This window comes from Mesocricetus auratus, unplaced genomic scaffold (genome assembly GCF_017639785.1).
Source record: "Mesocricetus auratus isolate SY011 unplaced genomic scaffold, BCM_Maur_2.0 Super-Scaffold_100691, whole genome shotgun sequence".
Lineage (NCBI taxonomy): Eukaryota > Metazoa > Chordata > Mammalia > Rodentia > Cricetidae > Mesocricetus > Mesocricetus auratus.
In genome coordinates this window covers 5,846,133-5,863,851 of record NW_024429267.1, presented here as the reverse complement: position 1 = coordinate 5,863,851, position 17,719 = coordinate 5,846,133, and the positions used below count along the sequence as shown (strand labels likewise).

Genomic DNA, 17,719 nt, shown 5'->3' with positions numbered 1-17,719 from the left:
GACCAAAGTTACAAACCCCTCTTTATTCCTCCACAGTGCTGGGCACTAAACTAAAGCTATTGTGCATGCTGAGTAATCACCTTTGAACCTGTATCCTCAGCCCTGCTTTTTTCCACTTTCTGTTTTGACAGTCTCAGTAAGTGCCCAAGCTCTCTCTGACCTTGTGCTTTCTGTCTCAACCTCCCCAGTAGCTGGGATTAGAGGCCCACACAACAAGCAGTCACATCCTGAAGCCAGGCCCAAAGGGGTTTGGCCACTAATACAAATTCACTGACAAGGCAAGATGCTACCTCACTGCCTGTCTTTTTAATTTATATGTATGTGTGTATGTCTGTGTGAGTATATGTCATGTGTGTGCAGGTGCCTACAGAGGTCAGAAGAGGGACATCAGATACCTTGGATCTAGAGTTACATACAATTGTGAGCTACCCGGTGTGGGTGCTGTGAACCAATCTTGGCTCCTATGGAAGAGCAGTAGGCTCTCTTGGCCATTGAGCCATATGTCTAGCTCCTCATAAAAACTGTTAAGTGGGGCAGGAGAGTAAACTAAGTGGATAAAACACTTGCTGTACAAACATGTGTGGTGATATCTTGCTAGTGGCAAGCTCCATCCTGTGATCTTCAGACAGGCCTTATTTGTACATCAAGATACCACCACAAGCATGTGGACCTTAGATTGGATCTCTAGTACCTGCATAGAAATCAGGCATAGTGGCCAATGCTTGTAACCCCAGAACTGGCAAGGCAGTGACAGGGAATTCTGAGTTCAAGGTCAGGGCAGTATAGTGAGACAAAAATGAAGTGCTGGGCATATTTTGTAGCTATAGTTGATAGGGTTTTCTAATGACTTGGCCTGATAAATAGACAGATGGATAGAATGAACGCCTTGTTTTTGTTTTTGTTTTTGTTTCTTGAGGTTTCTGCTATGTACCCCAAACTGACCTCAAATTTATGAAACTCTTACTTCAAACCAACAAGTACAGCATACAAGCATCAAACCTGGAAAAGAAACTCACCCTAATTTTTCAAAAAGTTTTATTTTGTGTGTGTGTGTGTGTGTGTGTGTGTGTGTGTGTGTGTGTGTGCTTATGTGTGCTTATGTGTGCTTATGCCCACAGAGGCCAGAAGAGGGCATCAGATCCCCTGAATTGGAGTTACAGGCAGTTGAACTGCCTGATGTAGGTGCTGGGAGCTGGATTCTTTTTTTTTTTTTTTTTTTTTTTGGTTTTTCGAGACAAGGTTTCTCTGTAGCTTTGGAGGCTGTCCTGGAACTCACTTTGTAGACCAGGCAGGCTGGCCTCGAACTCACAGAGATCTGCCTGCCTCTGCCTCCCTAGTTCTGGGATTAAAGGCATGCGCCACCAACGCCCGGCTTGGGAGCTGGATTCTAACCCTCTGAAAGAGTGAAGTGCTCTTAACCCCTAACCCAACTCTCCAGCCTCAACCTTAATTTTCTTTTTCTTTTTCTTTTTGGTTTTACGAGACAGGGTTTCTCTGTATTGTTTTGGAGGCTGTCCTGGAACTAGCTCTGTAGACCAGGCTGGCCTCCAACTGACAGAGATCCGCCTGCCTCTGCCTCCCGAGTGCTGGGATTAAAGGCATGCGCCACCAACGCCCGGCCCAACCTTAATTTTTAAAATTTTATTTTTATTGTGATAAACCTTGTATAAGATAGACTTTTCCAGTTTAAGCATATTTAAGTGTTGCAGTACTATGACAGCAACTATATTCTTAGCGATGCATAGTCACCATCACTACCCATCTCGAGAACTTTCCTATAATCCTAATCACAGACTCTGTACCTATTCAATAATTATTCCTTCTTCCCTCATCTCAGTCCCTGGTAACCTCTATTTTACTTATTTTCATTTTAAAAACTATTTTTAATTTTATATGTATGTATATGCATGAGTGTATGTATGTGCACCATGTGTATAGGAGCCTACAGAAGTGGTTTTTTTTTCTTTTTTTCTTTTCTTGGTTTTTCGAGACAGGGTTTCTCTGTATTGTTTTGGAGGCTGTTGGTCCAGCCTGGCCTCGGCTCACAGAGATCCGCCTGCCTCTGCCTCCCGAGTGCTGGGATTAAAGGCATGCGCCACCACCGCCCAGCTGAGCCTACAGAAGTTAAAAGAGGGTGTTGGATCCCCTAGAATTAGAGTTACAGGCATTTGTGGGCTGCTTTGTGGGTTCTGGGAACCAAACCTGGGTCATATCTGTCTAGCTACTCCCCTTCCCTCCACCATGTGTGCTTTCGTACACACAAGCATGAAGGTCATGGTGCATGTGTGGAGGTCAGAGGACATTTGGTAAGTTTCTTACCTTAGAGAGAGGGAGAGAGAGAGAGTGACCATGAGAGCCTATGTAAATTCGGTAAGCCTTGAACTCAGAAATTCATCTGCCTCTGTCTTCAAGTGCTGGTGTTAAAGGCTTGAGCCACCACACCCAGCTTCTTCTACCTTTGTGTGTTTGCTTGGTTAAGTGCTTTTAACACTCTTAGCTGCCTGCCTGGCTGGCCCCTATTGATACTTTCTATCCATGTGAATTTGCCTATTCTAAGCAGTTTATTTAAGTAGAGTCATGAGTCTTTTTGTGTCTTGCTTATTACATTTACCATGTTTCCATGGTTTGCCCATATTGTAGAATGTTTCAGAATTTCCTCTCTCAGACTGAAAAATTCTCTGATGTAGGTAGATTTTTCAATTGTTTATTCAGCTGTAGCTGGGTGGTTAGACAATGTTGCTTTGAACATAAGTGTCCAAATACCTGTTTGAGATTCTTTTCATTTCTTTTTCTGGTTGCTGGGGATAATGATAATTCTCTGCTGAGCCTTTTGAGGAGTTTACAAACATTTTCCACTGTGGCTGTACCACTTTGCATTTACACCTGCACTGCAGAAGGGTTCTAGCTCCTTCATACCTTTCTTTGTTTTATGCTTTTGTCACGTGTAGCCATCCTAGTGAGTATGAAATGGTATCTCATGTGGTTTTTTGTTTGGTTTTTGTGTGTGTTTTTGTGCTTTAAATATGTGTGTGTGGGGTGTGAGTGTGGGGTGTGTGTGTGGGGTGTATCCCTTAAATATATGTATATTTCTGAAATATAAGTTAATTTTTTTATGTGTGCACGTGGTGTGGCATATGTTACAATGCATGCATGAAGGTCAGAACAACTTGCCGGAGTCAGTCCTCTCCTACTATATGTGTACCAGGGATCAAACTCAGGGCATTAGGCTTAGCAGTATATGCTGTTCCCTACTGAGCAATCTTCCTTGTGGTTCTGATTTGCATTTCCAGGACCATAGAAAACCTTTACAGATAGATTTCTATTACTCAGACTGAAAAAGAGCAACAAGACTAAATGCAGGGGAAGATCTCTGCTACTCTGCAGCGTTTCAAGGATTGGAAACAAGCCGGGTGTTGGTGGTGCACACCATTAATCCCAGCACTCGAGAGGCAGAGGCAGGCAGATCTCTGTGAGTTCCAGGCCAGCCTGATCTACAGAGCAAGTTCCAGGACAGCCTTCAAAACAATACAGAGAAACCCTGTCTCAAAAAATATAGAAATTGCTGCCAGACTAGAGATATAGTTCAGTGCTCGAGTATTTGCTTACCATATGGGAGTTTTGGGGCTTGATCCTTAACACCATAAAGGTATATACATTAGATAAATTAGCTATTCAGGTGTGGTATCATATCCCTAATTTAATCCCAGCACTTATTTGGGAGGCAGAGGCAGCCTGTCAAATTCTCCAAGATAATATCATTTTTCTTCATGACCTGGTTTTTCTTTATAGCTCTGTCTGTTCTGGGACTCGCTCTGTAGATTAGGCTGGCCTCAAACTCAGAGATCTCTCTGCCTCTGTGTCCCAAGTGCTGGGAATAAAGGTGTGAGCTACCACTGCCTGATCTAAGATGGTATATTTAAGATGAAAACCAAGAACTGATCATTTAAGTTAGCAACATAGAAGTTAGCAGTGACCTTTACAGGAATAATTCCATAATAGATTAAGAATAGCTGGGTATTGTGGTACACACAGTACTAGTACTCACAGAAACAGATGGATCTCTGTGAGTTGGAGGCCAGCCTGGTCTACATAGTGAGTTCCAGGACAACCAGGGCTATGAAGAGAGACCCTGTCTCAAAAAACTTAAACAAACAAGCAAACAAAGAAATCAGTACAGGTGTCAGGGAGGTGGTTCAGTGGGTTGAGGCTTGTGATGCAGTCATGATCCCCTGAATTCCATCACCACACAAAAGCCAGATGTGACGGCTCACCATCTACAGTCACATCTTCAGCATTGCTAATGTGAGAAGAGTGAAGAAACCTGTGACTGCAGTTCAGCGATAGGAATGACAAGAGAGACTCTGCCCCTGAAACAAGGTGGAAGGCAAGAACAAGTCACAGGTTCACTGACAAAGCAGGATGCCACTACACACAGGAATGTGTCCCTGGGCCTACCCATACTGACTGCCTTCTTTAACGCCTCTTCAACCTTTTTTAGAGGAACCTGCAGCTCATTGATTTCACTTGGCTGGTTGGATCTTCACCTCCACTCCCCTCAGTGTGTCTTCTGATCCATCCTCCCAGCTCCTCTACTGTGAACATTTTCATGTTGTTTATGAATATGACTTTTATGGTTGATACTTGATATTAAGTGCACATTTCATCAGGATACACACTACATCTGCCTCACTGAAGGCCATGGTATATGGGCAGACCAAACATTTGGAAAATTCTTTTTGATTTAGCCACAGCATATTGGACAGTGTAATAAATAAAGAAATTTAAGTACTTATACTTCCACCAATTATAGACACATTTGAATTTTCTGCTTCTTTATTATTTTTCTCTGAAACCACTGTCTAATTTGAACTATCAGGATTTATCTTGCTTTTTTTTATTATTTAGACAGAATCTCATTATGCAATCCTGACTAGCCTAGAACTCACTGTGTAGAAGAACATGGTGCCCTCAAACTCACAGAGACCAGCCTGTCTCTCTGCCTTCTGAGTGCTGGGATTAAGGATTTATACCCACATGCCTGCTTCCCCAGTCCTTTCTTTTTTTGTTTATTGTCATTGTTTTTGTTTTGTTTGTCATAGTCTTATGTAGCATAGACTGTTCTCAAACTCACCATGTAGCCAATGCTGGCCTTGAATGCCACCTCCTCTTACCTCCATTAACTTAAGTATTGGGACTACAGTTCATGTTTGGCTTGGCAAGTTTCTTAGATCTAGACGTTTAGATTCTGAGAGAATAGTTTAAGATTTATTTCTTTATTATATATATAGTGTTCTGCCTGCATGTATCCCCCTAAGTCAGAAGAGGGCACCAGGTCGCATTACAGATGGTTGTTAGCCATCATGTGGTTGCTTGGAATTGAACTCAGGACCTCTGGAAGAGTAGCTAGTGTTCTTAACCACTGAGCCATCTCTCTGGCCCCAATTTTTTTCAGTTACTTTTTTGTTTTTGTTTTGTTTCGTTTCCAAACAAGGTTTCTCTGTGTAACAACCCTGGCCATCCTGGAACTCACTCTATAGACCAGGCTGGCCTCAAACTCACAGAGATCCACCTGCCTCTGCCTCCCAAGTGCTGGCATTAAAGACACATGCCACCCCTGCCTGGCCTGAGAGAATAGATCTTAATGGGTGAGTTCTGTTTTTGACAGTAGTTACTGGAAAAAGAACGTCTCTGGTAATTAAGTCTGATCCAGATGCCTGTCAATCATTTATCATACATGTTATAGGCTAGATATCCTAAGATATGAAACAATGAAACATCAGATTGTTTGGGCATTTCTAGAGAACTTTTCTGCTGATCTATAATGGTTTTCTTTTTTTTTTTTTTTTTTTTTTTTTGGTTTTTTCGATACAGGGTTTCTCTGTGGCTTTGGAGGCTGTCCTGGAACTCGCTCTGTAGACCAGGCTGGCTTCGAACTCACAGAGATCCGCCTGCCTCTGCCTCCCGAGTGCTGGGATTAAAGGCGTGCGCCACCAACGCCCGGCTCTATAATGGTTTTCTAACCTGTCATTATGTAGCTAGCATAGTCTTGGGTTCCATGTCTTATTATTCACTCTTATTATTCATGGAAATTTGTTTTGTGTTATCACTTGCCTTTCTGGAATGCAGTTCTGGAATGCATCCAGCTGAACAGTCTTTACATGCTCATGGATTTCAGAATGAATCATCTTCTTTCACCTTAGAAAATGGTTATGAGTACTGTTTCTGACAGAATTTCCTAAAGTCTTCCATGGCATCCATTGAGTTGAAGCTAGGGTGCTATCCAACATTCCAAGAGACCTTAGACTCTTTTTTTTTTTTTTTTTTTGGTTTTACGAGACAGGGTTTCTCTGTATTGTTTTGGAGGCTGTCTGTCCAGCCCAGCCTCGAACTCACAGAGATCTGCCTCCCGAGTGCTGGGATTAAAGGCGTGCGCTGCCACCGCCGCTGCCGCTACCGCTGCTGCTGCTGCCGCCACCACCACCCAGTGAGACCCTAGACTCTTTAGACTGTCTGTGTTACTCTGTGAGTTCGAGGCCAGGCTGGACCGACAGCCTCCAAAACAATACAGAGAAACCTTGTCTTGTAAAACCAAAAAAGAAAAAAAAAGAAAAAGAAAAAAAGACTGTGTTAAAAGAATGGTCATTTCCCATCATCCTGGAGGAATGTCAAACATCCTTTGTTTAGGAAGCTGATTCCATATAAGAAGCCAGAGATTGCAGGCAAAAGATTGTGTATACCGTGATAAAACCTGCAGAAAGCTGGAGTTGTGTTGTTGTTGAGCATAGCCCTTCTGGTCTATGAACTGGAGAGCACTGTCATCAGAATTGAGATAAAATCTGGGCTGTTCCTTGATCTCTTTAAAATGACAAATTCGTCCCAACTAGTCTGAATTTTTTTATCTTTCAGTTCCCGGACATCACTCAAGAGTCTGATTCTCCATTTGTTTTCATCTGCAAAAATCCCCAGGAAATGGTTGTGAAGTTTCCTATTAAAGGAAATCCTAAAATCTGTAAGTCACCATCTTTGATGATCTCATTCTCTCTTGCATCTTACTTGCCTAAATTTGAAAATACACTGTTGTAGTAAGCTTTGTTGTCTTCTGCCAGCTCACAAATAACAAAAACTGTCTCAAAAAACAAATACAAATACACACACACACATACACGTACGTACGTACATACGTATGTATGTATGTATACATATGCATGTATACATGTAATTGATCAGTGAACTAGGCATGATATTTCAAGTCTGTAATCTCAGCATTTTGAAGGCTGGGGCAGGAGGATTATAAATTTGAAGATAGCTGTCCTAAAACAGAACACTACAAAAAATAGCTAATTGTTACCTGGGTGTGGTATAGCACATAACATTAATCTCAACACTAGGGAGGTAGAAGCTTGAGAATCAGAAGTTCATGGTTATCATACTACATAGAGATTTCCACAGCAGCCTGTGCTGTTACAGTGAAAGCTTGTTTCAAACAAAACAAACAAACAAACAAACAAAAAACAAAAAACAAAAGAAAAGGCCAGGCAGTGGTGACACAAGCCTTTAATCCCAGCTCACGGGAGGCAGAGGCAGGTGGATCTCTGTGAGTTCGAGATCAGCCTGGTCTACAAGAGCTAGTTCTAGGACAGCCTCCAAAGCCACAGAGAAACCCTGTCTCGGAAAAAAAGTTACTTTTATTTGTTTAAGATTTATTTTTATTTTATATGCATTGGTGTCTTGTCTGCATATGTGGCTATGTGAGGATGTTGGAGCCTTTGGAACTGGAGTTAGAGACAGTTGTAAGTTTTACCATGTGAGTCCTGGATATTGAACCTGGGTCTTCTGGAAGAACAGCCAGTACTTTTAATCACTGAGCCATCTCTCCAACTGTAAAACACATGAAAATCTCTATGATACTTATAGGAATCATGATTTAATAATACCTTTCCTTTTGTAAATTCTTTCCCATTTGTTACACATGACTTGATATGTTTTGTTTTATTTTATTTTGTTTTGAAAAAATGAGTCCTGCAAGATCTCCCCTGACTACAAGTACAGTGTTACATGGGCATGCATGCTCCAAGCAAACACAATACATATATGTACACATATATACAATGTAAAATAAAAGACAAGGCTTAAGGTTGCCATACTGTATGTCCCTTCATTTAAGAAGACTAAACTCTTTGTTTTCTTAACCCTAGTTGGCTTAAAAGTTGTTGCTCGTAATAGTCATTTTGTTAGATGTTACAGATATAAAAGGTCCTGGATTGTTAAGACTTCACAGATTGCTGACAATAGTCTGGCTTTCTTAAGCAGCTCAATTGATAAAAGAATTTGTTTTTATTTTTAGGTTTCTCAAGACAGGGTTTCTATGTGTAGTCCTGACTGTCCTGGAACTCACTCTGTAGACCAGTCTGGCCTCGAACTCACAGAGATCCACCTGCCCCTCTGCCTCCTGCGTGCTGGGATTAAAGGCATGCACCTCCGCCACCCAGCAATAAAAGAATTTTTGAGGGGCTGGAGAGATGGCTCAGCGGTTAAGAGCACTGACTGCTCTTCTAGAGGTCCTGAGTTCAATTCCCAGCAACCACATGGTGGCTCACAACCATCCGTAATGAGATCTGGTGCCCTCTCCTGGCATGCAGACATATGTAGAGGCAGGATGTTGTATTCCTAACAAATAAATAAAATCTTTAAAAAAAAAAACAATTTTTGATATCTGGATATGGCCTAGAAATTCTTGATCCCTGGCATCTGAATGTCTTTCTCTACCTTATTTTTTGAGATAGGACCTTTCATTGAACCTGGAGCTTGCCATTTTGGGTAGACTAGTTGGCCAGTGGTTCCCTGGCATTCACCTATATCAGCTCCTCAGCACATGGATTACAGATGCATGCCACCATGCCAGCTTTTTACATGATGCTGGGGAAAAGATCTCAGGTCCTGATGTTTGCACAGCAAGCATTTTACCCACTGAGCCACATCCTCAGCTATTATCTACAGGTTTCAATCCATAGACTTGGCCAACCAAAAATTGGAAATAATTTGGGGAAAATATTTATCTATGCATACATAAGCAGTCTTTTTCCTTGTCATTATTTCCTAAGCAATAAAGTATAACAACTATTTTGAGTCAAGTTGCACTTATGTGTAATCTTAGTACTTAGTTCTTCAGCAGTTTAGGCACTTCCTCAGATACATAGCAATTCGGGGACCAGTTTTAGCTGTGTGAGATATTTTCTCAAAACGAAAACAAAAGACAGGGCTGGAGAGATGGTTTCATGGTTCATAGGTCTGTTTTTTGTTTTTGTTTTTTATTTCTTTTTTTTTTTTTTTTTTTTTTTTTTTTTTTACGAGACAGGGTTTCTCTGTATTGTTTTGGAGGCTGTCGGTCCAGCCTGGCCTCGAACTCACAGAGATCCGCCTGCATCTGCCTCCCGAGTGCTGGGATTAAAGGCGTGCGCCACCACCGCCCGGCTGTTTTTTATTTCTTTTCATTATTATTTTTATTTTATGTGCATTAGTGTTTTCCCTGCATACAAATCTATGTGAAGATGTCAGATCCCCTGGAACAGGAGTTACAGACAGCTATGAACTATCATGTGGGTGCTGGGAATTGAACCCAGGTCCTCTTGGAAGAGCAGCCAGAACTCTTAACCCATAAGTTATCTCTCCAGCCCCCCCCCCTTTTTTTTTTTTGAGACTGGGTGTCTGTCTTAGAACTTGCTCTGTAGACCAGGCAGGCCTGGAACTCAAGCCACCTGCCTTAATCTCCTGAGTATTGGGATTAAAGGTATGCATCACCACCACCTGGCTAAGGTACCAGCTCTTGCTGCTCTTGCAGGGTACGGAGGTTTCATTCCTAGTGCCCACACAACAGCTCAAAACTGTCATTAACTCCTGTTCTAGGGGATCTGACACTTTGTTCTGGATTTTGTGGGCACCAAACACATATATGGTGCACATACATACATGTAGTTAAAATCACTCACATAAAATAGAAGTAGATTAGTTGATTAAATGATTTGGTATATGTAAAATACTTAGCATAGTACATAGTGTATAGAAAGCACATATTAGCTATAATCTTATTAACAACTCTGTGAGATAGTAGGTTTTTTCCCCCTGCTTTTGATTTTACAGTTGAGTAAACAGGTTTAGGGAAGTTGGGAGTGTTTGGGTTGTTTTTAATTGTTTTTGTTTGTTTTAAGCCTACAGTACTAGGTATTCTCAGGTGGTCTCCCATCCAAGTACTTACCAGGCCTGACCCTGCTTAGTTTCCAAGATCAGAAGAGATTGGGAACGTTCTAGGGTTTTACTGTGTAGTCTAGGCTGACCTCAGATGCACTGTATAACCTAGACTGACCTTGAACTCGAGGTCACCCTGCCTCTATTTCCTGAGAGTTAGGCTTGTAGGTGTGAGACAAGCATACCCAACTAACAAATTGTGTTTTATTCATTTTTCTGAGTTTTTTTGTTTTGTTTTGTTTTGTTTTTCAAGACAGGATTTCTTTGTGGCTTTGGAGGCTGTCCTGGAACTAGCTCTTGTAGACCAGGCTGTTCTCGAACTCACAGAGATCCACCTGCCTCTGTCTCTTTAGTGCTGTGATTAAAGGCGTGTGCCACCACCACCCCGCCTGATTGTTCTGTTCCTTGTACTTTATCAAATTGTCTCAGGAACAAATTTCCAATTTATATTTTATTTTCAGGACACTGTATCTTGGCACTGAAAAGGGTCTTTTCTTCTTTTATTTGAAAAAAAAATGAGGATAGAAATGATGAGGTAGCATCTTTATCATTACACAGGTGAGGAAATCTGAGGAACAAGCCTAAGCAATGAAGTCTTCAAACCTATGACAATACTGAGAACTAGATACCAAAGTCTTCAGTAGGTTCTAAATTCTCATATAGCTTGTCCTAAAAGCCTGAAGAAGACTCCTCCTACTGCAGTACTAACACTAAATCTGCTGGTTTGGGTTATTTAGTAGTCTGTTATGCTGAGGATTTAAAATTTGTGTTGTTTGCCTTTGTTTGTTTTCTGTGCTTGTTTGTTTGTTTTTGGGGCAAGATTTCATATGATCCAGGTTGGCCTTTAATTCACTGCATAGCTGAGTCTGGCCTTAAAATGTTTTTCTGTTTTCACCTCCTGTTTACTTTATTTGATAAAAGTTTTTATTGAACAACTACCAATTGGCTGTTACTTTAGGACTATGAGGGAGACAAAAGAAAATTTGTCTTGAAATAGGGCTGTTTGCCAGCTTGCTGTCAAGTTCACATTCCTAGCTAGGCAGCCTATAGGATGAAAGAACTCCTAAATTAACAGGGATGCCCATATTCTAAAGCCCCATTTAAAATCAATTAAATTGATTTAAAATCAACAGTGTTGTGATCATTATGAACCACATTTGGGTGGCACAGAAAAAGGTGTACCGCTGTTCTAGAACAGGTACAGCCTTGAAACACTAGGGAAGATGCCTAAAAGAAACTTAGGGCTGACGCTGTTTTTCTTCCATATCCTTGTGCAGTGATCAGAACTTGGGTTCTTTTTTTTTTTTTTTAAAGATTTATTTACTTATTATGAATACAACATCCTGCCTCCATGTATGTCTGCACTCCAGAAGAGGGCACCAGATCTCATTGTGGATGGTTGTGAGTCACCATGTGGTTGCTGGGAATTGAACTCATGACCTCTGGAAGAGCAGTCAGTGCTCTTAATCTCTGAGCCATCTCTCCAGCCCCATTGAGTTCTTATCTTAATTGAACAGTTGAGGCCATTGAAACCCAGAGAGGTTGAATGACTTGCCCAGTTCATACAGGTATTTTCTAGCTTTTAGTGAGTGTCTTTTTGTCACATCCAATTGCTCAACAAGTGAAAAGGACAACATCTTGTTCGCAGTGGTATGCCAGGCTTCCCTGTATCCAGGACTCTTTATTTTATATTTTTAGTGTTAAGACTGAATTGAAGTATTTTTTATTCTTAGCATCATCATCATCACCATTGACTTAAATGAGGCTTTTTGTGGGAGAAAAGAAATCTGCAAGCTTTTGTCAAAGCCCAAATAGGAACTCTAAATTTTTTCTTCATGAGATAGATAATTTCTGAGGCTGCTAGCACTGAACTAAGCTGTATTCTGGTAGATTGAGGGGTCAGTTCAAAGATCACATCATTGAAGCATTTCTCATTTGGATCTCTTGAGACATGAGAGGGCTTTGTTTTGTTTGTTTATTTTTTGAAACAGAGGCATGCTATGTAGCCCTGACTGGCCAAGGACTTGCTATGTAAACAAACCTAGTCTGAAATATACAGGATCCTCCTGCCTCTCCCTCCAGAGTACAGATTATTACATAAATCACATCACCTGGCTGTTTTGCTTGTTTTCTAAGTTTAACACTCGGAAGAGCTATATAATCTATGACCTTTACCCCGTTTAGCTGGTGATAGGGACCTTTGTCAGGGAAGCATTTGTGTGGATTCTACTCTACTGTTTCAGGTCACTCCCCCTATTAAGTATGAGGCTGAAAAGGGTGAGTTTTTCCCACTGTGAGGGAGGTTCATCCTTTGTATTCAGCTAGTTAACAGGTCAGTCGAATGGGATTCCCACTGTGTGAAGTACATTTCTTTATGGCCTGCCCCTATTCTTTCTTCTTCTCTTGTTTTGTCTCTGTTTATCTACATGTCTGTATTATTTTTTAAAAAATTGTCTTTCTTAGTATCAGACACCCTAAAGTACAAAGTTAGATATATTCTTTAGGTATTCGTGTGTGTGTGTGTGTGTGTGTGTGTGTGTGTGTGTGTGTAAAGCATTCCCACCTCTTTCTTCTTAGAAAATAAAATTGAAGTTTGGAAGTGCCCAGTATCCTGAAGCAAGATAATTGAATGTGACAGGAACATAGTAACCAGAAGATGTAGGAGGCCAGGAAAGATTTGCAATGCAAATATAAAAATAAATAATGAGTGAGACTTCTTTTTTCTCTTACAGGGAAACTGGATTCCAAGATCCATCAAGGAGCAAAGAAGGGGTTAATGAAGCAGAATAAAGCTGTCTGACCCAGGAAAAAAGGAACTATCTAGCATAGTGAAGTCTTGTGTACTAAATTGCTATCCACTGGTCCTTTGGGATTGAAGCAGGAGAAAGCTAAAGGCTTGACATGACACCAGGCTTCAGTCTCTGAGAATTTAAACTCTTACCAAATCTGTATATTTTTCTTATATGGTGGGATTCTTTATGTAGTGGGCCAAAAATCTTTGAATACATTATTTATAAAACTTCATTTTAAGAATTCTAGATCTTTGACATTTTTCTCAGAACCAAATTCCAAAGAGAAAGGAACAAATTGGAAATTATTTTCCTTTGTGAGATTTGTATTTGTAGTTAGGGAAATCTTAATCTAGGCTAACAATTTTACAAGAGACTCTTTGAATTTAAAAGTTTTTCTCAAAATAATAGAGTAGGAAATATTAGGATGTTTCAGGAATCTTCGTTTAATGTAAGCCTATTGTGACATGCAATGTTTTGCTGTTGACATGCTGTGACCCAGGTTTGCCTGGAACTCACAGCAATCCTCCTGCCTATGCCCTTTAAGTGCTGTGTTTACAGACCAAAGCCACCATGCCTAGCTTCTCTTGAAGTGAAAAACTAGAATTACCATTCTTAGCAGATTATTTTTTTTTGGAAAAGATAACATGAAGATTATTATTATTATCATCATCATCATTATTATTACTATTACTATTGGAAAAGACAACATGAAAAACATACCCATTTGTCCTTTAGTTTGAGAGGTCAGGACAAGAATAGATTAGATTGGGAAGAGAAGTGATGGAGCCTCTTGCTAAGGCAGCCTGAAGCTGCCTTGCTTATTTTGCTGATGTTGCAAAAGCATCAGGTAGATGGAACAATTAGAGAAAAATTAGAAACTACAATATTCTCAGTAAATACAGCTAAAGCCCTCTAATGTTGAAATCAAGGCTTTTTATATTATCAATATCCTAAAAAGCTATGACTGGAAAAGTAAGGTTTGGTTTCAAATGAGAGTTCATTTAGCCCTTCCCGAGAAGCACTTGTTTATGAGGCTTTTCTGAAGTGCTATTGGAATCTCAGTTGCTGGATCCTAGGAAATTCATGGTCTTAAATGAATATGCTCTGCTTTTTATAAAACACCACTACCATTTGGGGATGTTGGACTCCCTCCAGCAGTTTATGTGCTTGACTTAAAAAAGAAAAAGTGAGTGAGAAGGGGAAAAGTACCTTGTGTTATGAAAAAGATTAATTTCCCTTTCTTTAATCCTTCATATTCAGCATTTATTTGCATTGAAATGCTTCTACTCATTACACATTGATGTTCACTCAACTGTGAACCCTGCTTGGTGCATAGCATTGCTTCTGCAGAGCCTGATCACTCAGGATTCCCAGGGAAAACTGAACAGGTTCTTGTTCCAATGATGCACACATGCAGTGTTCTCTCTTGTTCTGTTGGACCTCTGTGGAGAAAGTGGAAGAGAACAGTGAACAGCATTTATTAAGGTGGGACTGTCTTTTTGGCCTCTTGCAAATCCTACCATTATTGGAGGCATTGCTGTGTTCACTATGCAGTTAATAGTTTACCAAGCAGTGGCACCTTGAATTCTTGTGGAAGTTGTCTGGCTTTCTTCCTTCCTTCCTTCCTTCCTTCCTTTCTTTTTTTTGTAAATATTTATTTATTACATATACAGTTTTCTGCCTACATGCCAGAAGAGGACACCAGATTGAATTCTAGATGATTATGAGCCACCATGTGGTTGCTGGGAATTGAACTCAGGACCCCCGGAAGAGCAGTCAGTGCTCTTAGCCTCTGAGCCATCTCTCCAGCCCCCCCCTTTCTTTCTTTCTTTCTTTCTTTCTTTCTTTCTTTCTTTCTTTCTTTCTTTCTTTCTTTCTTTCTCTTTTGGTTTTATGAGACAGGGTTTCTGTTTTGTTTTGGAGGCTGTCTGTCCAGCCCAGCCTCGAACTCACAGAGATCCGCCTGCCTCTGCCTCCCGAGTGCTGGGATTAAAGGCATGCACCACCACTGCCCAGCTTGTATTGATTTTTGTATGTGGATAACATATGTGCACACCTTAAAAAAAATCAGGTGCTTCCACAGATCAGGTCATCAGCGTTGCAAGTTTACAGGAGTCCACCTCAGCTACTGAAATATGTAGCAGAACCACATGAATAAATGGCAGAGCTACTTGGAAACTTCTTTTCATGGTTAGGCTGGGAAAGTCTGTTTTTGGTTCCCGTGGTAGTGGTAGTGTAAGGTCTCTCTTCTATTTGCTGAGACACCAGGGAGGAAGTGTGGGAGAAACTTGTGGGTAGATGGCCCTCAGCTGCTTACTGATGAACAGTGTAATTTAAAGTCTAATGGAAATTCTTAGTAGCCTGAATGCGAACTTGTCCAAGAATAGCCTGCTAGTGCTTTATGACACTTAACACTGACCCTGTAATTCTAGAGCAATTTGACTTCAGGAAGTTTTGTGTTTCTGAGTTGGTTTTCTGTTGCAGCTTCTATTTGTATTCCCTTTTGAATGACTGAATTCAGTTGCTATTAATTTGTATAGTAAAGGAATTTGCTTTTTTGTTTTTTAGACAGTACTCAGTTTCCTTTATATGAGCTCATAGTGGGTGTGTTTGGAATTTGGGCCTTATCTTTTTTTATTTTTTTTCAGGCTTTGGAGCCTGTCTTGGAACTAGCTCTTGTAGACCGGACTAGTCTCAAACTCAGAGATCTGCCTGCCTCTACTTCCCAAGTGCTGGGATTAAAGGCGTGTGTCACCAATGCCTGGCTAACGCCTTATCTTTAGTGATGTGTTTAGAATAGATTAAGAATCTGGCCAGGTGTGGTGGTGTACACCTTTAATCCCAGCATTCCAGAGGCTGAAGCTGAACTCTGTGAGTTCCAGGTCAGCCAGAGCTACATAATGAGAGCCTGTCCCACAGGAAAAAAGAAAAAGAATTTGGGTTTTTTACTTTTGCTTCCTTATCTAATATAGAGAAAGAACAAAGTGTCCTGTCTTTTCTTTTTAAACTGGAATTTTATTGGAGACCCATTTTTCCCCCCTAGGTGAAAATGTGAGAAACTTCAAAGATTATTTTTTTTAAGATTTCTATTGCTGTGAAGAGACACCACCACCACCACAGCAACTCTTTTTTTTTTTTTTTTAATGAATACAACAGCCTGCCTCCATGTCTGTCTGCAAGCCAGAAGAGGACACCAGATCTCACTATAGATGGCTGTGAGCCACCATGTGGTTGCTGGGAACTGAACTCAGGACCTCTGGAAGAGCAGTCAGTGCTCTTAACCTCTGAGCTATCTCTCCAGCCCCCTCAAAGATTACTTTTACAAATAATTATAGTTATGGGCTTCTGTGAGTTCTGACACTTAATTTCTTTCCATTTTAATTACTATCCTACAGCCTATTCTTTTTGTTTGTTTGTTTGTTTTGGTTTTTTTTCGAGACAGGGTTTCTCTGTGGATTTGGAGGCTGTCCCGGAACTAGCTCTTGTAGACCAGGCTGGTCTCTAACTCACAGAGATCCACCTGCCTCTGCCTCCCAAGTGCTGGGATTAAAGACATGTGCCACCACCGCCTGGCCCTACAGCCATTTAATTTAGTAAAATTGTATAATGCCTTGAATGGCCTAGCCAAAATTACATGGCATGGGGCTGTTCACTTGGCCAGCTCATCTTCTAAACTAGAGAGATCATTTAGCTTCAGTTTCTCAGGCCTGGAAGAGGGAAACAGTCCAGTGTTAAAGGATTTTTTTGTTGTTGTTGTTTTCTCTGTCCTTGAGATTCAAACAGCAAGCATACATCTGCTGTTCTCAGCTTCTGTGGATGTGTTTGGGAAGAGGTGCTCCACCAGCAGCAAGGGATCCAGCCTGCAGAGAGCTTTTCTACTTTCCTCCTGCAGACAAGAAAGAACATAGCCACAGTGCCATCCTCTGTCACAAAGAACTTGTATAAATGTCCATTTATGTGACTTCTTTCAGGGGATGTAAACTGGTCAGATACTGAATTTCAGTTGTGAAGATGGGTTAGCCCAGGAAGAAATCCTAGTTAAAAAAAAATACCCTAGATTGGAGTCACAAAAAAAAGAGGGAGAGGAGAAGGCTGCCTAAGCCCACAGAGAGATGTGTCAGAAGAGAATGGTACTTCATGAGGAGAGAAGTACATCAGTTCATAAGACTTAAGAAGAATCTAGTCAGGCACGGTGGTTGCATGCCTCTAATCCCAGCATTTGGGAGGCAGAAGCAGGTGAATCTTTAGGGTTGTGCTGTCTAATATGGTCTCCACTGACACAGACTGTTTAAATTTGAATTAAATTCTAAGTAAAGATTAAAGATCCAGTTCTTCATTCTCTGTACCTTAAGTACCCAAGTAGCCTACTTGTGGCTAGTGACTTCTGAACTGAACCTCAGGGGGCAGGGGTTAGCAAAGTCATTCAGTAAAGGGTCAGATAGTAAATGACTTAGCTTTTATAAACCATTTAGCTGTGCTGTTGTACTGCAAATACATCCATAGATAATGTGACTACTTAAGCTTGGCTGCCTACAGCCAGTAAAATCGTTTCATGAGTTTTTGTTTGGAGACACTTTTTTAAAAAAGACAGTCACTCTGTGTATCACACTTCAAGCCCAGGCTAGTCTTGAATTTTTGATCACCAGCCTCAAGCTCCCAAGTGCTGGAGTTTGTACCACCACACC

At 40.8% G+C, this 17,719-nt stretch overlaps 1 protein-coding gene across 3 annotated transcripts in view; it reads left to right on the top strand.

Moving 5' to 3' along the window:
- Positions 1-13,266, top strand: part of Trip4 (thyroid hormone receptor interactor 4) — a 74,001-nt gene extending 60,735 nt beyond the window's left edge. For all 3 annotated transcript variants that reach the window (XM_040740272.1, XM_040740271.1, XM_040740269.1), the window contains 2 exons: positions 6,907-7,009; positions 12,975-13,266. In XM_040740272.1, the coding sequence (XP_040596206.1) occupies positions 6,907-7,009; positions 12,975-13,042 (171 nt within the window). In that variant the 3' untranslated portion in view covers positions 13,043-13,266. The remainder of the gene's footprint in view (positions 1-6,906; positions 7,010-12,974) is intronic.
- Positions 13,267-17,719: the final 4,453 nt, after the last annotated feature.